The following is a 25,585-nucleotide window of genomic DNA, read 5'->3' on the forward strand; positions in this document are numbered from 1 at the left end:
CGATCCCTAGGCCCCTTGTTAGTGGTGCAGAACAAAAGGCCTGACAAGGACAGCTGTCTAGTCCTCCAGATGAGACGAAAAACCGAGGTCCCGTGTATATATTGGAATGCACGTAAAAGATCCCCTGGCAGTTGGAATTCGATATAAGAGTAGGCGATAGTGCCGCTGCCCGGGCAAAATTTCCCTCATAGCACACTGTATGGCGTATGCCCGTCTTCATTAGCCCAGTATAGGAGCAGAACAGTAGGACGTTAAACCCCATTTCATTTCATTTCCGATCCCCAGGGGCAAACCATGCCCAATTTTTCAGTTTATTGTATACAGGCCTCAATTCTGAAAGGATCATCCTGGAACTCGGCAACTATTTGGTGCTTGATCCGACCCCCTTGGGCAGTGCCACACCCACTTTCTTGTTAATATTTTGTCTGTAAATAATCTAAAGGTTGCAATTATTAATGTATTTTGTTCCATTTTGGCATGATCCATCTTAGGGTTGTAACTATTTATATTGGTCCATATCCAAACCCCAGGGGCAGAGCCAGGTCAATTTTTGTGGTTTTTGTCTACAAGTTGGAATTCTGAATGGATCATCTTGGAAGTTGGCATATCTATTCCATATACCGTAAGGACAACAACTTGCCCCTACCCCCAGGGACGGTGTCACACCCACTTTTTTGTTAATATTTAGTCTGTAAATTTAGCAAAACAAGCCCAACACCTAGACTTCCTTGTTTCTTGTCATATTACAGTTGTTGCAGCTATTTCATATTCTTCATTTTAAAAAGTACCATATCAATCAAAGCAGGAATGTGGACGTATATTGCAGTGGTAGCGATGCTCTCGTTGATTATAGGTTCTCCATATTACAAAATCCAATCTCCTGCATGTAAGGCAGTGTTATGAGAAGTTTGGAATTGTCTGCTAAAAACAAGTCAAACTTCATATCTAAAAGGTGTTTATTTATGTAGATATATTACAATATAAAACAGTTTATACACGATTGCACTAAATTAAAAATATACATAAATAGATTAAAACGATATGGAGAGATACAATAGAAGACAGAATGACGAAAAAAGGCACTTTTGGCATTATAAACTCTCACAGAGAATTCAACGAAATGTGAGTAGAAATTGTATTTGAGGGAACTGAAATAAAATTATGATAAAAACATTGATTAATCAAGGTACAAATATATTAAAGGCACCTTCTGAATCACACTTTTGTAAAATAAACATATTTTTGGCTTAATGCCAGGAGCATTATAAAAATCTCATTTTTTCACAACTTTTACATAAAATTTTTGAAATTCACTATTGGTGATCAGTTCAATAAGTGAGTTCCTTCCCTTTTAGGTATATTTTAACTCTCAAATATAAACAAATCTACTCTTGATTGTGGGAAGGGAAGGGGGTACGTAGTTATAAATACATGTCTAAACTGAACACTGCATAAATCTGTAGATATATTTCTTATATTACAAATCCATTATAAAAGATAGGTTGCCAGGCAACGAAACATACGCCCACAGCAGCTATATCGTCCGGGCAGTCAACAAGAGTTGTCGCATATTTTTACTTTTTTCGGTAATGAAACATTTTGATGCATTAAAATCTGATTAAGAGTAACAACTCATTAAGTAATTATCGGAAAACAATTAGAATTTGTTTGGTTTTTATAAAGTTCGGGCCCAGGCTAACGTTTAGTATACGAAACTTTTAACATCATGGATATAGCTGTTCAAGTCATAAAGATTCATTGAAAATCAATATACTTGTTCGTCTCAAGACCTTAAACTCTGTGTATCGATCTGAAGTCAATCGGATGATAACTTTAGCCTCTAGAGCATCACAAGATTTTTCAAAGTGATCAAGGGCCATAACTTTGGCAGTAATTATCGGAATTCACTGAAAATCAATAGGCGTCTTCAACTCATGACCTTAAACACTGTGTATAAATTTAAAGTCAATCGGGTATTAACTATAGCCTCTAGAGCGTCCACAAGATTTTTCAAAGTGATCAAGGGCCAGAACTCTGGCAAAAATTATCGGAAATCGCTGAAATCATTAGGCTTCTTTGTCTCATGACCTTAAACACTGTGTATAAATTTAAAGTCAATCGGATATTAACTTTAGCCTCTAGAGCATCCACAAGATTTTTCAAAGTGATCAAGGGCCATAACTCTGGCAGTAATTATCGAATAACACTGAAATTCAATAGGCTTCTACGTCTCATGACCTTAAACACTTTGTATAAATTTAAAGTCAATCGGATATTAACTTTGACCTCTAGAGCGTCCACAAGATTTTTTGAAGTGATCAAGGGCCATAACTCTGGCAGTAATTATCGAAAATCGTTGAAAATCAATAGGATTCTTCGTCTCATGACCTTAAACTCTGTGTATAAATTTAATGTCAATCGGATATTAATTTTGACCTCTAGAGCGTCCACAAGATTTGTTGAAGTGATCAAAGGCCATAACTCTGGCAGTAATTATCGAAAATTGCTGAAAATCAATAGGCTTCTTCGTCTCATGACCTTAAACACTGTGTATAAATTTAAAGTCAATCGGATATTAACTTTGACCTCTAGAGCGTCCACAAGATTTTTTGAAGTGATCAAGGGCCATAACTCTAGCAGTAATTATCAGAAATCACTGAAAATCAATAGGCTTCTTCGTCTCATGACCTTAAACGCTGAGTATAAATTTAAAGTCAATCGGATATTAACTTTAGCCTATAGAGCATCCACAAGCAATTGTGGACGCCGGACCGACGGACGGACGAGGGCGGCAACAATATACGACCACATTTCAATGTGGGCGTATAAAAATAAATAAAAGAATGTACAATTCCTATCTACATTTCATAATAAGTGAGTAATTAACAGTTGACATGAGATGAACATATTTCAATATCTCGTAACTAAGGAGTACTTGGGAACATCAATTCATTTTGAAAATAATTGAGGGTTTTTTTTTAAAATATTAAATGCATTTTAATTTGATATTCACAAGAATTCAATTGTCCACTTTTAAATTAAAAAAAAAGTTATTAAAAGGAGCAGCATATAACTGAACAAGTTTAGTATATAAAATTACATAGAAAGAAAATGAACATAAATTTGGTAAAATTGTTCTATATCATAATAATTACTATATATTTTAAAAGACCAGTTATTGGTATAAAAATAATTTCTTCAACATCAAACAATCATCCCTGCTATTGCGATTCCATGGAAGAGTTAATTATGGACTCTCAGTATTAATTCTGTCACACATTCGATGTTTGAACTTCATAAAAACGATCCTGGGCTAACATATTCTGCAAGTAAAAATATAAATGGAATAAAAGGTGGTTCGGCATCCTACTTTTCTGCGCCAAACGTCAAGGGTTCTTTTACCACACGCCAACCTCGTTTTTTCAGCCCATCTGAACGTCTAGATGATGCACGGGGGGGAAACCATGAAATGATAATCTAGAAAACCTTCTTAGCCAACATTGAGAGCCAACCAGAGACAATATATCATGAAGTTTATCAAATGTTGTGGGCTCAATGTACAGCTTACTCCAAATAAATGTGAAACAAAAAGATGACTGTGGGCTTGCTATATATATTACATGAAGTCATCTGAAACTATTGGCGATTACCATATAGATTGCAAAATGATGTGAAGTTCAACTTCAAAGAAATGCAAACTGGTGGTGTCAGAAAATGAAGAAAGAAGGGAAACATAGGTTGCCAGGCAACAAAACATACACCCACAGCAGCTAAATGGTCTGAGAAGTCCACAAGGGTTGTCACATATTTATTCTTTTGTAGGTAATGGGTGCATTTACAAGACACGGATATCAATTTTATAAAGATCAGATGTTGTCAGAGTCACAAGGTTCAACAAAGTGAATAGCAAATGATACACACGCTGAAATTAATAAATAAACTCTATTAACTAGACACACGTGATATAAATATAATGAATATTTTATGGGAATTCTTTCTTTGATTTCTGATTTTACAATACGTTTACATGTATTTATTTTTTTATATTTTATTTCCAATTTATGTTTTTCAAATTGAATACTGATATAATTACTCGAAATTGACATGTCTCGCAACCATTCTCCACACAAGTCTTACTATCCAGCATTCAACTCTGCCGTCGGCTTGCGACCACACCAATTGACCTGGAGATCACTGGTCATGTGATTAACTACATGATGAAAATGGCATGTCAGAAAAGTTCCTGCGTTATAAACACTTGATGCGGCGGGATGATTTACCGAATACTACACCAATATCACCACATACTACCAAATACTACAACATAATGGTGCAAAATTACCATATTACTTGACTTTTTTTCAAAAATAGTGAGATATATCGTGGGAAGTGTACTTCAAATGTGATTAATGATGTCTGGCTGTTCCATTTGCCTCCCTATATCACCCAAATCAAGCAAATAACCCAATACTACCAAATACTTATCAAATACTACCCAATATTATAAAATACAAACCTGATATCGTCAATTAGCAGCACATCAGTATAATAATTGTAACGCAGTTATCACCCTTTACAACCGATAAATGGATTTTAGATTGCTATTCAGATTAATCATCTTGTTGGGCTTTGCAGTTTGTTTCCAAGACGACAAAGTTAAAATAATGAAAACAAGTTATTATAGATGCCCCCGCTATAGTTTATTCATACAATATTACATGTTAAAAGCATATCAATATATAACATAACATAAAATAAAAAGTTTTAAAAGAAATTAATAAAGATTTAAAAATGCATTAAAATGAAATCAGTTTATAAAATAAAGAGCCAAACATTCAAATAAAAGAATATTTTAGAGGTTGATTTCAAAATGTTCATTTAATGGTCTCGTGGCCTACTCAAAAGTCTTATTATACTATATTTCTTTTTCCTGGTGTTTTTAGTATGAAATGAAATGATGTTTAACGTCCTACTGTTCTGCTCCAAACTGGGCTGATAAGGGAAATTTTGCCTGGACAGCGGCACTACAGCCTACTCTTATATCGAATTCCAACTGTCAAGTGATCTTTTACGTGCACGCCAATGTGTACACAGGACCTTGGTTTGTCATCCCATCCGAACGACTAGACAGCTGTCCTTGTCAGGCCTTTTTTTTTTTTTTTTTTTTTTTAGTATGAGAACACGCTGTCTACAAGTGCACGTCATCCTGTAAAAAATCATTTGGGTATAATATGTCAGGAAAGCACACAAATTTATATTTATATCTGTCTTATAGTCAGGGGCCATAATTCAGGAAGTTACGGTCCGAAAAGAACCGAGATCTTTGGGTTATAAACTTACATTTCAAGTTTCAATAAAATTGGATAAAAATTGTGACCTCTATAGGGTCCACAAGCTAACCAGCGGTTGCCAGTCAGGATACGCCCACATTTTGCAAGACATGGATAGAGAACAAGCTAAACAAAAGATAGGTTGCCAGGCAATGAAACATACGCCCACAGCAGCTAAATCGTCCAGGTAGTTAACAAGAGTTGCACATATTTTTACTTTTTTCGGTAATGAAACATTTATAATACACTAACAACTCATGAAGTAACTATCAGAAAACCATTAGACTTTGTTTGGTTTTTATCAAGTTCTGCCCCATGCTAATATTTAGTATACAAAACTTTTAACATCATGGATTTAGCTGTTCAAGTCATAAAAATTCATTGAAAATCAATTTACTTGTTTGTCTCAAGACCTTAAACACTGTGTATAAATTTAAAGTCAATAGGATATTAACTTTAGCCTCTAGAGCGTTCACAAGATTTTTTGAAGTGATCAAGGGTCATAACTCTGGCAGTAATTATTGCAAATCGGTGAAAATCAATAGACTTCTTCGTCTCATGAACTTAAACACTGTGTATAAATTTAAAGTCAATCGGATATTAACTTTAGCTTCTAGAGCTTCCACAAGATTTTTTGAAGTGATCAAGGGCCATAACTCTGGCAGTAATTATCGGAAATCGCTGAAAATCAATAGGCTTCTTCTTCTCATGACCTTAAACACTGTGTATAAATTTAAAGTCAATCGGATATTAACAATTTTTCGTACAATCAGGGGCCATAATTCAGGAAGTTTCGATTCGATATGTACAAAAATGGAAAGGAACCAAGATATTTGGGTTATAAACATGTATTTCAAGTTTCATCAAAATCATACCAAAATTGTGTCCTCTAGAAGATCCCAAACCTTGATATACCATATATTTACACTAATTGCGTAGGAGGGGTGTCCATTTTGTCTGGCAGTTTTAGTCTGATTATCACGAAATTCGAACCCAACCGTCATTATGGTGTAATGGTGATATATTCAAACGATTTTTTAAATCGGATAAAAATTGTGACCTCTACAGGGTCCACAAGCTAAAAACGCGAAATTCCGTACAAACAGGGGTCACAATTCAGGAAGCTATGGTCCGATATGTGAGAATATTGAAAGGAACCGAGATCTGTGGGTTATTAACATTCATTTCAAGTTTAAACCAAATCGGATAAAAATTGTGACCTCTACAGTGTTCACAAGCTAAAAACGTGATTTTTCGTACAATCAGGGGCCATAATAATCCATGAAGTTACAGTCCGATACATGCCAATATCGAAAGGAACAGAGATCTTAGGGTGATAAACCTATATTTCAAGTTTCATTGAAATCCGATAAAAATTGGGTGATAACGTTTGTTGTTCGAGCGTTCTCAAGTTTTAACAAAGTGAAATAAGGGCCATAACTCTAGATGTAATTAACCGAAATTTGCTGAAACTCAATAGGCTTGTTCATTTTACTAATTTAAACGAAACATATAAATTTCATACATATCGGTTGATAACTTTTGTCGTTAGAGCATTCACAATGTACAACAAAGTGAATAGGGGCATAAATCACGGCGTAATTAACGGAAATTGCTGAAATTCAATAGGCTTTTTCCTTTCACTAATCTAAATGATGCATATAAATTTCATACAGATCGGATGATAACTGTTGTCATTAGAGTGTTCACAAGATTCAACAAAGTGAATCAAGGGCCTGAACGGAAATTGCTGAAATTCAATAGGCTTCTTTGTTTTACTAATTTAAATGATGCATATAAATTTCATACAGATCGGTTGATAACTTTTGTCATTAGAGCATTCACAAGGTACAACAAAGTGAAACAAGGGCCATAACTTGCTGAAATTCAATAGACTTCTTCGTTTCAGTAATGTAAATGATGCATATAAGGCTGCGGTTAATTAATTGTTTGTTTCTCATGACCGGCCCACATGTCCGTTTTCATCAGTAATAATTACGCACTTCCATAATTATTTGGTCAAATTTAGTGAGGTCCAAAATTTGTCCTTTAAAACTATATTTGTTTGCCTTTAAATACGAACAATGAATTGACGCATTAAAATCCACTATTTATCGATGAACATGACACCGTAGGTGATAAGTAAAGTAGGCTAGTATGTGAAAAATTACACGGAGTCCATCCGGAAAAAAGAGGTGATAAAGCCGTATCATATCTGTCATCAATAGCTACAACATTCACCAAAGACCACATATATACTCTATAAGGCACTTGCAATTGTCATTTGTAATAAAATTCACAGAAAGATATGTCTTTTCATTCCTGCTAAATTATTTTATTTCCTGACTAGCAACGGTCTCAGAACTGCCGCCATGAGATAGCCTTGATCATGACATACCGACTGGTTGACACTGCTTCACGCCTTTCACAGTATTTTTTTAACAACACTATATAAACAGTCTCAAAAGGACACAGAGATACAAATAAATGTAAACATTTTGATTAAGATAGACGAAATAATAAAAGTATTTTTATTATGATGCCACGTGCCGATGATGGGTTCAAAGTTGACGACAATTAACATACGGGTTATTGCCATGGCATAGGTACTATCTTCCCTCACGGCTAGAGAAACGAACACGTGTGTAGTAAATTCTGTTAATTAATCTAACTTATTTTGTATTTAAAAATCCAAGGGTATGCTTTTAATTATTTATGTCAGAACAAATCATTAACCAGTTTGGAACAGGTCATTTCGTAACCTGTCAAAGTAGGGAAGGATAAAGAAATGAAATGTCAAGAATGAATGAATTAACAAACCGTTAACTTATTATGATCAAGTCTTCCGATGTGCCCGGATATTGTGCAACGGATATTTTAATCTATAAATATTGATATAAATGTGAAGAAATCTCGGACACTGGTTACCGTTGGGTTGGATTTCCAACGACCAAATAACTGACATTAGTTATTGCTGAAATAGAAACAGCATTAAACTAAAAAAATTAAATTTCATCTCAAAAATTAATAATTACCGCATCTAGCATGTATATTAATTAACCGCGGCCTAAATTTCATACAGATAGGATGATAACTGTTGTCATTAGAGAGTTCACAAGATTCAACAAAGTGAAACAGGGGCCATAACTCTAGATGTAATTAACAGAAATTGCTGAAATTCAATAGGCTTCTTTGTTTTACTAATTTAAATGATGCATATAAATTTCATACAGATTAGTTGATAACTTTTGTTGTTAGTGCGTTCACAAGGTGCAACAAAGTGAAACAAGGGCCATAACTCCAGAAGAAATTAACGGAATTATTGAAATTCAATAGGATTCTTCATCTCACTAATGCAAACAACATATATAAATTTCAAAACAATCAGATGATAAATGTAGTCTGTAGAGTGTTCACAAGAAATTGTGGACGGACGGACGGGGGCGACAGCAATATACGACCACATTTCCATGTGGGCATTTAACAAGCGGCAGCCAAGCAGGATACGCCCACATTTTCGCAAGATGGATAGAGAACAAGCTAAAAAGAAAGTGATTTTTCCTACAATCAAGGGCCATAATTCAAGAAATTACAATTCGGTATGCGCAAATATCGAAAGGAACCGAGATCTTTGGTTATATATTTACATTTCAAGTTTCAACAAAATCGGATAAAAATTGTGACCTTTATAGGGTCCACAACCTTGATAAACCATATTTTTACGCTATTTGAGAACTAGGGGCGGCCATTTTGTCTGTCAGTTTTGGGCCGATTTTCATGAAATTCGAACGCGGCTGTCCTTTAGGTTTAACGGTGACATACTAAAACGATTTTTTAAATCGGATAAAGATAAGTTGCCAGCAGCTATATCGTCCAGGCAGTCAACAAGAGTTGTCGCATATTTTTTATTTTTTTCGGTAATGAAACATTTATAATACATTAAAATCTGATTAAGAGTAACAACTCATTCAGTAATTATCAGAAAACCATTAGAATTTGTTTGTTTTTTTATAAAGTTCTGCCCCATGCTAACGTTTAGTATACAAAACTTTTAACATCATGAATTTAGCTGTTCAAGTCATAAAGATTCATTGAAAATCAATATACTTGTTCGTCTCAAGACCTTAAACTCAATCAGACGATAACATTAGCCTCTAGAGCGTCACAAGATTTTTCAAATTGATCAAGGGACATAAATTTGGCAGTAATTATCCGAAATCGTTGAAAATCACTAGGCTTCTTCGTCTCATGACCTTAAACACTGGGTATAAATTTAAAGTCAATCGGATATTAACTTTAGCCTCTAGAGCGTCCACAAGATTTTTCAAAGTGATCAAGGGACACAACTCTGGCAGTTATAATCGGAAATCGCTGAAAACAAATAGGCTTCTTCGTCTTATGACCTTAAACACGGGGTATAAATTTTCAAATTCAATCGGATATTAACTTTAGCCTCTAGAGCATCCACAAGATTTTTCAAAGTGTTCAAGGGCCACAACTCTGGCAGTAATAATCGGAAATCGCTGAAAATAAATAGGATTCTCATCTCATGACCTTAAACAGTGTGTATAAATTTAAAGTCAATCGGATATTAACTTTAGCCTCTAGAGCATCCACAAATTTTTTTAAAGTGATCAAGGGCCATAACTCTGGCAAAAATTATCGGAAATCGCTGAAAATCAATAGGATTCTTCGTCTCATGACCTTAAACACTGTCTATAAATTTAAAGTCAATCGGATATTAATTGTGACCTCTAGAGCATCCATAAGATTTTTTGAAGTGATCATGGGCCATATAACTCTGGCAGTAATTTTGAAAATCGCTGAAAATCAATAGGGTTCTTCGTCTCACGACCTTAAACACTGTGTATAAATCTAAAGTCAATCGGATATTAACTTTAGCCTATAGAGCGTCCACAAGATTTTTCAAAGTGATCAAGGGCAGTAATTATCTGAAAATCGATAGGCTTCTTCGTCTCATGACCCTAAACACTGTGTATGAATTTAAAGTCAATCGGATATTACCTTTAGCCTCTAGAGCGTCCACAAGTAATAGTGGACGCCAGACCGACGGTCGGGGGCGACGACAATATACGACCACATTTCAATGTGGGCGTATAAAAATGTGATTTTTTGTTTAATCAAGGGCCATAATTTAGGAAGTTACGATCCGATATGCGAGAATATCGAAAGGAACCAATATCTTTGGGTTATAAACATGTATTTCAAGTTTCATCGAAATCAGATCAAAAGTGTAACCTTAAAATTTGAACCCAACAAACATTACGGTTTAACGGTCATATATTTGAACTTTTTTTTTTAAATTGGGTAATAATTGTGACCTCTAAAGAAACCACAAGCTAAAAACGCGATTTTTCGTACAATCAGGGGCCATAATTCAGGAAGTTAACATTTTATATGTACAAAAATGGAAAGGAACCAAGATACTTGGGTTATAAACATGCATTTCAAGTTTCATCAAAATCAGATGAAAATTGTGACCTCCAGAGGGTCCACAACCCTGATACACAATATTTTGACACTATTTACGAACGAAGGGCGGCCATTTTGTCCGTCAGTTTCGGACCGATTTTTACGAAAAACAAACTCAACCATCCTTAGGGTGTAACAGTGATATATTTAAACGCTTTTTTAAATTGGATAATAATTGTACTCGATTTTTTGTACAACCAGGGGCCATAATTCTAGTCCAAAAAATCAACAAAAATGGGGATGCAAAAGGGGAGAAAAGAGACACCGAGAGAATTGCAATAAATAGACGAACTACAATTTGTGGGTACCTAATTGGCGAAATTTAATGGTGGTCTGCATCCATTGGTCTCGCAACATGAGTGGAACTACTTGATTCCCTATTCCCGGGTTAATAGTTCCTATTCATAGAGTTATGTCCCTGTATTATATAGTATAATGAATTGTGTCTGGGTAGTTCTGTTCCAAATTATGACTGGTCAATAGTCCAATTAACAACCAAAAGCTAACTGTGTAGCAATTTCATTAGGCTTTAATCAGAGTTCCAAATTGGACCAAATGTGTTTATATAACGTTACACCATGACTCACAATTTTATTGTGTCCAATTAACCAGTGCAGAGGAGAATATTACAGAAAAACTAATTGCGTGACAAACGAGGCTATAAAAACTGATACAATGTAACAATATTGTTTGGAGATGAACAATCCTTTCACTGTTTTTAATACCTTAAATCACTGTCCAAAGTTTTAGGGAAGACCCCAGATTAAACAAAGGGCTGTCAATGCTGCTGTACTTGGGATAGAAGTGATTGAACGGGAAGAATAGACACACTCCCTCAAAAGCTCAAGTATCAGAAGTCATTCCAGCAATGGCCAGAGAGGGATTTCTCAGGCCACTCCTTCAGGAATATGAAAATGACAGGCATATTAAACATACATTATGCAAGAGCTAAATCTGACTATTGCAGGTCTTTCTTTAGGTCTGAAATATTATCTAAATTATTAATTAGACATTCATTAACTTATCCAGACCATAATCAACTCTTGATGTCAACGCTAGCCTGCGATATTTACTAGATTAGGATCTGGTTTGCTGCTCAACTTTCATTCATTATTAAATCATGAAATGGATAATCGAGACTATGTTTTCTATCATACCGACTTAGTAATGATGATCAAGGTTAGGCTTAAAATTCAATCGCTAAAATCTCGGTTCAGAGAGGATCAATTTGACTGAAATTTTCAGCAAATTCCCTTTACATTATCTAGTTTTTAACTATTATAGTGAGAAATGCCAGCTCTTTATCTAATCTCCAATAGTGTATCTTTAATGATTTGCCATCACTGCGAATCAAAAACGTTACATTTTAATATTTGATTAGCAACGGACAAAATATGTATCACAAATTGCGCTGAGATACTGGTTGTCGGCAGCCCTGGAAGTTATATACGGAAATGGTTGAAATTCTATAGGCTTCTTCGTTTTACTAATCTCAATAATGCATACAGATTGAATGATAACTTTTGTTGTTAGAGCATATACACAAAGAGTTTAACAAAGTGAAACAAGGTCCATCACCCTAGAAATAATTAAAGGAAATTGATCAAATTTCAGAAGGCTTCTTAATTTTACTAATGTAAATAATGCATATCAATTTAATACAGACTGGATGATAACTTAGCATTTACAAGGTTTAACAAAGTGAAACAAGGGCCATAACTCTAGAAGTTATAAACGGAAATTGCTGAAATTCAATAGCCTTTTTAGTTTTATTAATTTAAATAATGCATGTAAATTTAATACAGATCGGGTGATAACTTAAGTCGTTAGAGCATTCACAAGGTCCTACAAAGAGAAACAAAGGCTATAACTCTAGAAGTTATAAATGATAATTGTTGAAATTCAATAGGCTTCTTCTTAGTTTTACTAATTTAAATAATACATGTAAATTTAATACAGATCGTATGATAACTTTAGTCGTTAGAGCGTTCACAAGGTTCAACAAAGTGAACATGGACCAAAACGCTAGAAGTAATTAACGGAAATTGTTGAAATTCAATAGGCATCTTTGTCTCAATAATTTAAACAACATACATGAATTTCAAAAAGATCTCATACTAAATGTAGAATTTAGGCTGTTCACAACAAATTGTGGATGACAGATGGACTAAAGTATGTACAGAGGCAACGGCAATGTACAACCACATTTCCATGTAGGTGCATAAAAATAGAAAAAGTAAAGTGTACCATTTACATAGGGACCACAATTGATCAGTGGAATTCAGTTCATCATATCTGGACTGATATTCCTAAATTAGAGATTAAACTGTTACAATATTATAGTTTGCAAGGGTTTCCTATATTGCTCAAATCAATCTCAGAGACTTAAAATAAGCTCATATAAAATATCTGACAATGATAGGTATTGGACTAGTGGTCATTTGGTTTGGTGTCTATTTCAATTTTTTTTTTTCAGGTTGATGCATGGACTTCCAGAATTATAAGTTACATTTAAAAGACACAACAAGTACATAATTTGTAAACACAATGAACACCTATTATCACAGATTTCATCTCAATTTTCAAGCTGTGTTTTATATAAACACTAGGGACCGGGTATCATTCAGATTTGATGAAAAAAGGAAAGAAACTGAGCTTACCATCTAGAATCTAATACACGTATCCAATAGATTGCCATCCAGAAAGTATTAAATGCCATCAAGATTCATCAAAAAAACCGGCTAGTTTTGACATTGGTTGTCTAGTTTATGACCATTTAGTTTAGTTTTGATATTGGTCGTCTGGTTTATGACCATTTAGTTTCATAAACTAGACAACCGATGTCAAAACTAAACAGTGTTTCTTAAACTATACCTAAGAGCTAAGGTACTATACCTAAGACAGAAACGTCCTACTGTTCTACTCCGACAGGGTACTTAGAGAGAAATGGGGTTTAACTTCCACGACACAAATTAGGCCATTTTTATTTCAGTAATGCCCTTGTGCATGGGGGTTATTAGCAGTTGGAGGAAACCGGAGGACTATACTTACTGTTAATGTGTTAATCTCCTTTGAAAAAGCACCAATCTCTTTAGCAGCCTTATCATCTTTCTATAATTTGGAGGAAAAAAACATCTGGTAAAGTTGCTGATTTCAACCATATATTAAACATGCATTATGCAAGAGCAAAATCTGCTTATTATAAGTCTTTCTTTCGGCCTGAAATGTTATCTAAATTATCAATTAGACATTAATTAACTTATCCAGACCATAATAAACTCTCGATGTCAAGGCTAGCCTTCGATGTTGGCTGGATTAGATTCCTATATGCCGCTAACGGCCATTGATAATTAAATAAAAAAAAAATGGATAATCGAGACTATGCTGTTTATATTAATGATTTTAGTAATGATCACAGAGACTATGCAGAAATTTCACCCGCTTCTTTCTCGGCTCATAGTGGATCAATTTGACTGAAATTTTCAGCAAATTACCTTTATACTGCCATCTCTTTATCATATCTCCCATAATGTATCTTTAATATAAGATTTAATAAAGGAAATGCTAATAAGAGATGAATCCTGGAATAAGTAAAATTCTAATCACCAGAACTTAGGTATAGAACTCGTCACCAATGGTTAATATAAGCTTATATAAATTACATTTCCGTACTTACGTGGGGAAAATTACCGTTCGTGCCATTGCCATAATTCCCATTGCGTATATCTTTACCAATATCCATGGGGCAAATAAATCCATCTGCTTCTGTTTCAGATTTTGTTCTTTTATGACCAAATAATGCAAATTTGCCTCTCTGTAAAGAAATGTCAATAGTAAGATAGCCATGTAAATTGTGGAATATGCCCACGCAGCAGCTTTGTCTCAAAAGATTGTAGCCTCTATGACGTTCACAAACTTTTTGGAAAAATGGTGATAACTCTTGAAAAGGGGACAGATTTAAAACAAATCTGTTAAAATTGTAGGCTCTATAAAGTTCACAAATGAAATGAAAGGAGGTTTAACATCCTACTGTTCTGTTTTGTTCCGGCCACTGTAAGATGCATAGTGGGTAGAACTGATTTCTGAGTATTGACTAACTGGCTTCTTTGTTAAAATATCCTTAAATCAAGTAGAATAAGTTAATTGTGGTTACTATTCATGGTAACTCGTGAGAGAGAGAAATAGGGTTTAACGTCCACTCGACCCAAACTAGGTCATTTCGGGATTAAATCATGGTTCAATTTTTTATTTCAATTTCACTGGAAAGAAACTCGTGAGAAATATACGTGTTGTCAGTAGTCGCTTAAACCCATCAGTACTTACACCGTATGTCAGTATTCCTATAAATGGTCATTAATAATCATAAGGTGAGTATTTACGTTAATTGGTAAGTATTCCTTACATGTGTCAGTATGTAAAAATAACGTGAGTAATTAAACAAACAGTGAGTTAATCCGAACATATCACTAGTCAGACGCGTGCGAGTGAAATTGGCAAACGAGTGACTAATTAACAAAACATCACTATTTCGACTACCGTTCACTATCTGGGTCAAACCACCAGTTATTTTTGATCTAAGTCAATAACTGGAACCGACGTCAGTAGAGCGTGAAATCATTAACTATATAAATTGTCACTACATCCTGAATTAATTATTATTTATAAATCATTTATTAATCTTCTTGAATAAGCGGAAATAAGGGATGCCAGTTAACTACCGTACTGTGTAAAAGACAACCGAATTGGTGTCTCAACCAGAAAATACAGTGCAATGTGTATTGTTATGTTCTTAGGGTTTCACACTGTGTAGCTTGTGTGAAACACTATTGTTTTTGTTTGGAATGGATTATTAGGCTTTCAAGTCTGAAAGCCTATTGTGATTACTAAAATTATTATTATCATTATTTACCAGGGACCCTTATTTCTCAGTCCCTGTAAGAGATATAGATCTGGGATCTAATTTTTTATCGGGAAACCATGTGGTGGTTACTCCATAAACTATTTTTGAAACTTCTACGCAGACCGGAAGTGGCCAAATTTGGTATGGTGCCAAAAAGTTAAAAAACAGCCGTTGTTTCGTCAATTCTTTACCTATTTTCAACAAATGACATTTTTGGAAACTCTGGGTCTTTTCTGTACCATAGCATTTGAAAATTTCGAAATTTCATCGCTGACTTCTAGCGTTCGTAAAATGAAAAGATGGGTTGCCGGGCAACGACACATACGCCCACAGCAGCTAAATCGTCCGGGCAGTCAACAAGTAACTTTCGCATATTTTTACTTTTTTTGGTAATGAAACATTTATAATACACTATAATCTGATTAAGAGTAACAACTCATTAAGTAATTATCAATCTGAAGTCAATCGGATGATAACTTTAGCCTCTAGAACGTCACAAGATTTTTCAAAGTGATCAAGGGCCATAACTTTGGCAGTAATTATCAGAAATCGTTGAAAATCAATAGGCTTCTTCGTCTCATGACCTTAAACACTGTGTATAAATTTAAAGATAATCAGATATTAACTTTGACCTCTAGAGCGTCCACAAGATTTTTTGAAGTAATCAAGGACCATAACTCTGGCAGTAATTATCGGAAATCGCTGAAAATCAATAGGATTCTTTGTCGAATGACCTTAAACACTGTGTATAAATTTAAAGTCAATCTAATATTAACTTTGACCTCTAGAGTGTCCACAAGATTTTTTTTGAAGTGATCAAGGGCCATAACTCTGGCAGTAATTATCGAAAATTGCTGAAAATCAATAGGATTCTTTGTCGTGTGACCTTAAACACTGTCTATAAATTTAAAGTCAATCTGATATTAATTTTGACCTCTAGAGCATCCACAAGATTTTTTTGAAGTGATCAAGGGCCATAACTCTGGCAGTAACTATCGGAAATCGCTGAAAATCAATAGGATTCCTCGTCTCATGACCTTATACACTGTGTATAAATTTAAAGTCAATCGGATATTAACTTTGACCTCTAAAGCGTCCACAGGATTTTTTGAAGTGATCAAGAGCCATAACTTTGGCAGTAATTATCGGAAATCGTTGAAAATCAATAGGATTCTTCGTCTCATGACCTTAAGCACTGTGTATAAATTTAAAGTCAATCAGATATTAATTTTGACCTCTAGAGCGTTCACAAGATTTTTTTGAAGTGATCAAGGGCCATAACTCTGGCAGTAACTATCGGAAATCGCTGAAAATCAATAGGATTTCTCGTCTCATGACCTTATACACTGTGTATAAATTTAACGTCAATCGGATATTAACTTTAGCCTCTAGAGCTAATTGCCTGTGGACGTCGGACCGACGGACGGACAGGCAGGGGCGATGACAATATATGACCACATTTCAATGTGGGCGTATAAAAATGCTGTTTAAGAGACATTTTTGTTATTTTTCAAAATTTTCAAATTTGACCTACATTTTTGGATACGGTACCTGGTCCCAAGTTCACAAATGTCCATCCGATTCCAGCCATGTAAGTTCCATTCAGAGTTATCGCCGTTCATTTTTCGAATTTTCAACCCATTTGTTAATCCTTATATTTTTTGAAAGGATCATTCGATATTTCTGAAACTCCCACAAAATAAAGCCATATGGTCAAACCGATCGATAAAGCAATTCCAACAAGGATTTGTGAACTGGAAGTAGTCGAAATAATGTCCGATATTTTAAAAAAAAAGTAAAAAAATGGCTGCTTTTAGGAAAAATGTGATTTCTCCTTTCGATAACAATGGATTAAACCAATTAAGGTATTGTTGAGTGGTCCGAGAATTGCATTGCCGTCTGATACCCAATTCATACAGATACTATGACCAGGCAGCAAAATAGGGCACGCTGAAAATCAAGTATTTTTTGATTTGGAGCGTTTTTGAACGCATTTATCTCGAAAACTGCTGCAGCGATTTTTCTTAAACTTTCTCTACCGCAAGTTCTGCACGAAGACATCCAATAAGACTTTGAAATAACTGGAATAGGAGAAAAGATAGGTTGCCAGGCAACGAAACATATGCCCACAGTAGCTAAATCGATCGAGCGGTCGACAAGGGTTGTCGCATATATTTTTCTTTGTAGATCAGATTATAATTTTTGCTGTGTGAGGGTTCACAAGGTTCTACAAACTGAAACAAGGGTCTCAACTCTGGAAGTAATCTACAGAAATTGTTGAAATTTGACAGGCTTTTTCGTTTTACTTATTTAAATAATGCATATAAATTTCATACTGATCAAATGATCACTTTTGTCATTCAAACGTTCACAAGGTTCACAACTGCCATAACTCTAGAAATTATTGACGGAAATTGCTGAAATTCAACAGACCTCTGTTTCACAAATTTCAATGATGCATATAAATTAAATTGCTGAAATTCAATAGGCTTCTTCGCATCACTAATTTAAATAATGCATATAAATTTCAGAAAGATCGGATGATAACTTTTGGTGTTAGAGCATTCACAAGGTTCAATAAAGTGAAACAAGGGCCATAACTCTAGACGTAATGAACAAAAATGATTGAAATTTTACATAGCCTTCTTCGTTTCACTAATTTAAATCATGCATTTAAAATTTCACAAAGATTGGGTGATAAACTTTGGTGTTAGACCATTCACAAGGTTCAATAAAGTGAAACAAGGGCCATAACTCTAAACGTAATAAACGGAAATTGCTGAAATTCAATAGACTTCTTCGTTTCACTAATTTAAATAATCCATATAAATTAGGATGACCACACAATTTTATCCACCGCAGACACTTCTCGTGGTTTGTTGTCGGTTTCGGGAAGGGAATAAATACGAAACCGACCTCTAACCTCTCTGAATAAAGGCTATCGCTCTTACCTTGTCCGTGTGAACAATGCTTCACCATGACTGTTGACGTTTCAAAACATGACAAAATGTCAACAATGTCTAAGGTGAAGAAGCATGGAACATTGACGTCATTTCGCGGGAAATTGCAAACGAAGCTGATTGGTTAAAACCTTTTTGTTGGCGGTGTCGACAGAAAGGTCAATCCATGAAGTTACAGTCCGATACATGCAGTATCGAAAGGAAGCGAGATCTTAGGGAGATAAACCTATATTTCAAGTTTCGTTGAAATCGGATCAAAATAGTGACCTGTAGTAGAGTGTCCACAAACAATAGTGGACATGAAAATGTGGGCATATAAAAATGCCATAATCCAGGAAGTTACGTTCCAATATGTGTGATTATCAAAGGCAACCAAGATCTTTATGATAAAAACATATATTTAAAGTTTCATCCAAATCTGATAAAGATAAGTTGTCGCATATTTTTATTTTTTTCGGTAATGAAACATTTGTAATACACTAAAATCTGATTAAGAGCAACAACTCATGAAGTAATTATCAGAAAACCATTAGAATTTGTTTGTTTTTATAATGTTCTGCAACATGCTAACGTTTTGTATACAAAACTTTTAATATCATGGATTTAGCTGTTCAAGACATAAAAATTCATTGAAAATCAATATACTTGTTTTTCGTCTCAAGATCTTAAACTCTGTGTATCAATCTGATGATAACTTTAGCCTTTAGAGTGTCACAAAGTGATCAAGGGCCATAACTTTGGCAGTAATTATCGCAAATCGTAGAAAATCAATAGGATTCTTCGTCTCATGACCTTAAACACAGTGTATAAATTTAAAGTCAATCAGATATTAACTTTGGCCTCTAGAGCGTCCACAAGATTTTTCAAAGTGATCAAGGGCCATAACTCTGGCAGTAATTATCGGAAATCGCTGAATATCAATAGGCTTCTTCGTCTCAAGACCTTAAACACTGTGTATAAATTTAAAGTCAATCAGATATTAACTTTGGCCTCTAGAGCTTGTGGACGACGGACCGACGGACGGGGGCGACGACAATATATGACCACATTTCAATGTGGGCGTATAAAAACTGTGGCGTCTAGAGGGTCCACAACCTTGATATACCATATTTTTATTTTTTTTATTTTCATGAAATTCGAACTCAACCATCATTAGTTTATAACTGTGATATATTGACACTGTTTTTTTTAAATCGGATAAAAATTGTGACCTCTATAGGGACCACAAGCTCAAAACGTGACTTTTTGTACAATCAAGGGCCATAATTCAAGAAGTTACGATCTGATATGCACGAATTTCGAAAGGAACCAAGATCTTTGGGTTATAAACATGCATTTCAAGTTTCATCAAAATCGGTTATAAAAATTGCGACCTCTAAGAGGTCCACAACCTTGATATACCAGATGTTCACACTATTTGCGTACAAGGGGCGGTCATTTTGTCTGACAGTTTTGGTCTGATTTTTACGAAATTTGAACTCGACCATCATTAGGGTTTAACGGTGATATACTAAAATATTTTTTAAATCATGGGGCCATAAATCATGAAGTTATGATCCGATACATGCCAATATCGAAAGGAACTAAGACCTTTGGGATATAAACCTTTTTTCAAGTGTCGTCAAAACGGATAAAAATTGTGACCTGTAGAGGCTCCACAAACAAAATGTTAACGGATACTTGCGACAACATAATACGTCTACATGAAAACGTGGGCATATAAAAATATCTATTAAACAAAACTATGGCCATATAACTATATTTCAAGTTACGTCAAAATCAGATAAAAATTGTGACATGTTGAGTGCCCACAAACAAAATGTGAACAGACAGACACCCGGAAAGACGGCAATATACATCCTCATGAAAATGTGGGCGTATTAATAATAGTGCAGGGATATCACCCAGCTCTATCAAAACATACTATATAAAATAGCCTCACTTACCTTTATTTTAGAACTGGGTAATAATGGTACATAGCCGACGGTGGCCTCATATTCCCGTTTTTTCTGTTGTGTACCATTTCCTATCAATGCTACAAAATGTGTGTTGAGATGACGCTTTAGCAGAGTTTTAGTATGAGGGATGGATAAAAGTTGTGAGAAGAGTTCTGCTGTAAATCGGGGTTCAAGTACCTAAAAATAAATCATGGTTTTACACGATATACTATTCTTTTCACAGGCAAGTTTGACTTTGGACAGATTTAATGTAATTGACCTATTTAATTTTTCTGGTCATCTGACAAAATAATCCGTTTTAGTGAATTGCTGTATGAACACTGCTAAATTCTGTGGTGGGAGGGCCTCTATGCAAAACATTTAAAACTGAAAATTGTATTGCTGATATTAGATGCTGGATGTCACAAAATTTCTAAAATTTAACGATGGAACAACTGAATATCTTATTATTGACAACAATTCAATTTCAATATTATCAGTATTATTATTACAGCATATTTATAGTGCACCCTTTCATATAATATTTTCAGGGGCACTTTACAAAGTGACAATGTAATCATAAAAAAACATGATTATGAACATGTTAAAGTTGCAATTTCATATTTTTAAGTTATATTTTTAAAATGTATTAAAATAAAGCCATAAAATAGATGGTATCTATAAACAGTCCTACCTTGTTAAAGAATAATCCTATTAATCCTATAATTCACTATTGCTAGTTTGAAGATAGCTATGCCATGGGGGGGAATAAAAAACAAGGGAGGTAATTGTGTTATTATTTCCGGGGTCAAAGGATTTTTAAGTGGGAGAATAATACCTATGATCGTATAATAGTGAGTTGACAACCTATTGAGCAAAAGAAATAGAAATAATTATGTTTTGACTTTCTTAGAAAATATAAAATTATTGCTTTAACGATTGAGTACAGAAGTAATTATCAGAAAACCATTAGAATTTGTTTGTCTTTATAAAGTTTTGCCACATGCTAATGTTTTGTATACAAAACTTTTAATATCATGGATTTAGCTGTTCAGGACATAAAAATTCATTGAAAATCAATATACTTGTTTGTCTCTAGATCTTAAACTCTGTGTATCAATCTGAAGTCAATCAGATGATAACTTTAGCCTATAGAGCGTCACAAAGTGATCAAGGGCCATAACTTTGGCAGTAATTATCGGAAATCATTGAAAATAAATAGGATTCTTCATCTCATGACCTTAAACACTGTGTATAAATTTAAAGTCAATCAGATATTAACTTTGGCCTCTAGAGCGTCCACAAGATTTTTCAAAGTGATCAAGGGCCATAACCCTGGCAGTAATTATCGGAAATCGCTGAAAATCAATAGGCTTCTTCGTCTCATGACCTTAAACACTGTGTATAAATTTAAAGTCTATCGGATATTAACTTTGACCTCTAGAGCGTCCACAAGATTTTTTGAAGTGACCAAGTGCCATATTTCTGGCAGTAACTATCGAAAATCGTTGAAAATTAATAGGTTTCTTCGTCTCATGACCTTAAACACTATGTATAAATTTAAAGTCAATCGGATATTAACTTTGACCTCTAGAGCGCCCACAAGACTTTTCAAAGTGATCAAGGCCATAACCCTGGCAATAATTATCGGAAATTGCTGAAAATCAATAGGCTTTTTCGTCTCATGATCTTAACCAATGTGTATCAATTTAAAGTCAATCGGAAATTAACTTTAGCCTCTAGAGCATCCACAAGATTTTTTGAAGTGATCAAGGGCCATGACTCTGGCAGTAATTATCTAAAATCGTTGAAAATCAATAGGCTTTTTTGTCTCATGACCTTAAACACTGTGTATAAATTTAAAGTTGACCTCTAGAGCGTCCACAAGATTTTTTGAAGTTATCAAGGGCCATAACTCTGACAGTAATTATCGAAAATCGCTGAAAATCAATAGGCTTCTTTGTCTCATGACCTTAACCAATGTGTATCAATTTAAAGTCAATCGGAAATTAACTTTAGCCTATAGAGCGTCCACAATCAGACGGCCAAAGGGGGGGGGGGGAGGGACAACAATATACGACCATATTTCAATGTGGGCGTATAAAAAACCAGCGGCTGCAAGGCAGGATACGCCCACATTTTCGAGAGATTAATAGAGAACAAGCTAAAAAGAAAGTGATTTTTCCTACAATCAAGGGCCATAATTCAGGAAATTACTATTCGATATGCGCCAAGATCTTTGGGTTATAAACTTACATTTCAAGTTTCAACAAGATAGGATAAAAATTGTGACCTTTACAGGGTCCACAACCTTGATATACCATATTTTTATGCTATTTGAGAACGAGGGGCGGCCATTTTGCCTGTCAGTTTGGGGCTGATTTTCACAAAGTTCGAACTCAGCCATCGTTAGGGTGTCGGGGTGATATAATAATACGTTTTTTTAAATTGGATAAAAATTATGACCTCTATAGGGTCCACAAGCTAAAAACACGATTTTTCGTACAATCAGGGTCCATAATTCAGGAAGTTACAGTCCGATATGCGCGAATATCGAAAGGAACCGAGATCTTTGGGTTATAAACAACAAAATCGAATAAAAATTGTGACCTCTATAGGGTCCACAACCTTGATATACCATATTCTTACGCTATTTGGGAACGAATGGCGGCCATTTTGTCTGTCAATTTTGTGGCGATTTTCACAAAATTCAAACTCAACTGTCCTTAGGGTGGAACAGTAATATAATAATACGGTTTTTTAAATCGGATATACCATACCATATATACCATATTTGTACGCTATTTGAGAACGAAGGGCGGCCATTTTGCCTGTCAGTTTTGGACCAATTTTCACGGAATTCAAACTCCCACCATCCTTAGGGTGTAACGGTGATATAATAATACGTTTTTTTAAATCGGATAAAAACTATGACCTCTATAGGGTCCACAAGCTAAAAATGCGATTTTTCGTACAATCAGGGGCCATAATTCAGGAAGTTACGGTCCGATATGCACATCTATCGAAAGGAACCAAGATCTTTGGGTTATAAACTTACATTTCAAGTTTCAACAAAATCGGATAACCAGCGGCTGCCAGGCAGGATACGCCCACATTTTCGAGAGATGGATAGAGAACAAGCTAACACGAAAGGAACTGAGATCTTTGTGTTATAAACTTACATTTCAAGTTTCAACAAAATCGGATAAAAATTGTGACCTCTATAGGGTCCACAACCTTGATATACCATATTTTTACGCTATTTGAGAACGAACGGCGGCCATTTTGTCTGTCAATTTTGGGGCGATTTTCACAAAATTCAAACTCAACTGTCCTTAGGGCGGAACGGTAATATAATAATACGGTTTTTTAAATCAGATAAAAATTATGACCTCTAATGGGTCCACAAGCTAAAAACGTGATTTTTCGTACAATCAGGGGCCATAATTCAGGAAGTTACGGTTCGATATGGGCGAATATCAGAAGGAACCGAGATCTTTGGGTTATAGACTTATATTTCAAGTTTCAACAAAATCGGATAAAAATATACCATATTTTTATGCTATTTGAAAATGAACGGCGGCCATTTTGTCTGTCAATTTTAGGCCGATTTTCATGAAATTCAAACTCAGTCGTCCTTAGAGTGTAACGGTGATATAATAATACGTTTTTTTAGATCGGATAAAAATTATGACCTCTATAGGGTCCACAAGCTAAAAACGCGATTTTTCGTACAATCAGGGGCCATAATTCAGGAAATTACAGTCCGATATGCGCGAATATCGAAAGGAACCGAGATCTTTGGGTTATAGACTTACATTTCAAGTTTCAACAAAATCGGATAAAAATTGTGACCTCTATAGGGTCCACAACCTTGATATACCATTTTCTTACGCTATTTGAGAACGAACAACGTCCATTTTGTCTGTCAATTTTGGGCAGATTTTCACGAAATTCGATATAATAATACTTTTTTTTAAATCGGATAAAAATTATGACCTGTATTCGAACTCAGCTGTCCTTAGGGTGTAACGGTGATATAATAATACTTTTTTTTAAATCGGATAAAAATTATGACCTGTATAGGGTCCACAAGCTAAAAACGGGATTTCAATGTGGGTGTATAAAAAGGCTTTTAACCAGTGATCTTTTTATATAGATTATCCAGAGCTATTTTAATTTCTAATTACATGTAATTCTATTTAAATCACAACTTTTATTTATATATCTCATTTTATTATGTAAATGTAATATGTGACCCGTCATGGCATAATGAGTCGCAATAAGGAAATTTTCACATTCTCCAACTCAATACCTTCAATCTGATGTATAGTTTGTTTGAATCGGGCAAAAATTGACTGAGCTGTGTCCACTTGAAGAAAATCAAGTCAAAGATTTGGTATGTTTCAAAACGATATCCCATAGCAACCAGGCCATTTATTTGCTGTTTTGTCGTTGAATATTGTTTTCTAGAGATTAAATAATATTTTCTAAAAGTTTTGCAGCAATTCAACTGTCCGAATGGCAAAATTTGAAAATGAGATCCCTTGACTAAATCTAACAAACTCACTACGGCGCTGTTATTTTTTGTGCCACAACAGATGATCTGCCAATCATATAATTAGTACTTACCATAATACCCCCATGAACACCGCTACCTCTCAGATTAGGGGCATATTCTGACAGATCTATTGTTCTTAACCATTCCATAACACGATGGGTTGTCCATGACATGACATCACCAGGAAGGATCTAAACATTAAAAACAACCTTTAACACAACATTTAATTTGATTTTACATGTATTTATCAATTCATGTACTGGTCAATACAAGACATGTATAATTAGCAACAGGCACAAAAACTATAAATAGCTTGATGTGTGTACAATTTTTATATTAATATCTTCAACAGTTCCCAAGATATGCCCCGGAAACAAAACCAGGACAGAAGCATGGAACTCATT

General features: G+C 34.7%; 1 protein-coding gene across 6 annotated transcripts in view; it reads right to left on the reverse strand.

Annotated features, from left to right (window-relative positions):
* Window positions 1-938: 938 nt before the first annotated feature.
* LOC126825463 (liprin-beta-1-like) overlaps window positions 939-25,585 on the reverse strand; it is a 254,385-nt gene continuing 229,738 nt past the window's right edge. For all 6 annotated transcript variants that reach the window (XM_056101629.1, XM_056101628.1, XM_056101627.1 and 3 more), the window contains 5 exons: window positions 25,253-25,372; window positions 20,630-20,818; window positions 14,500-14,637; window positions 13,875-13,934; window positions 939-3,323 (listed from right to left, as the gene is read on the reverse strand). In XM_056101629.1, coding sequence (XP_055957604.1) covers window positions 3,273-3,323; window positions 13,875-13,934; window positions 14,500-14,637; window positions 20,630-20,818; window positions 25,253-25,372 — 558 coding nt within the window. In that variant the 3' untranslated portion in view covers window positions 939-3,272. The remainder of the gene's footprint in view (window positions 3,324-13,874; window positions 13,935-14,499; window positions 14,638-20,629; window positions 20,819-25,252; window positions 25,373-25,585) is intronic.

The sequence above is a fragment of the Patella vulgata genome, chromosome 6 (genome assembly GCF_932274485.2).
Source record: "Patella vulgata chromosome 6, xgPatVulg1.2, whole genome shotgun sequence".
In the NCBI taxonomy this organism is placed as follows: Eukaryota; Metazoa; Mollusca; class Gastropoda; family Patellidae; genus Patella; species Patella vulgata.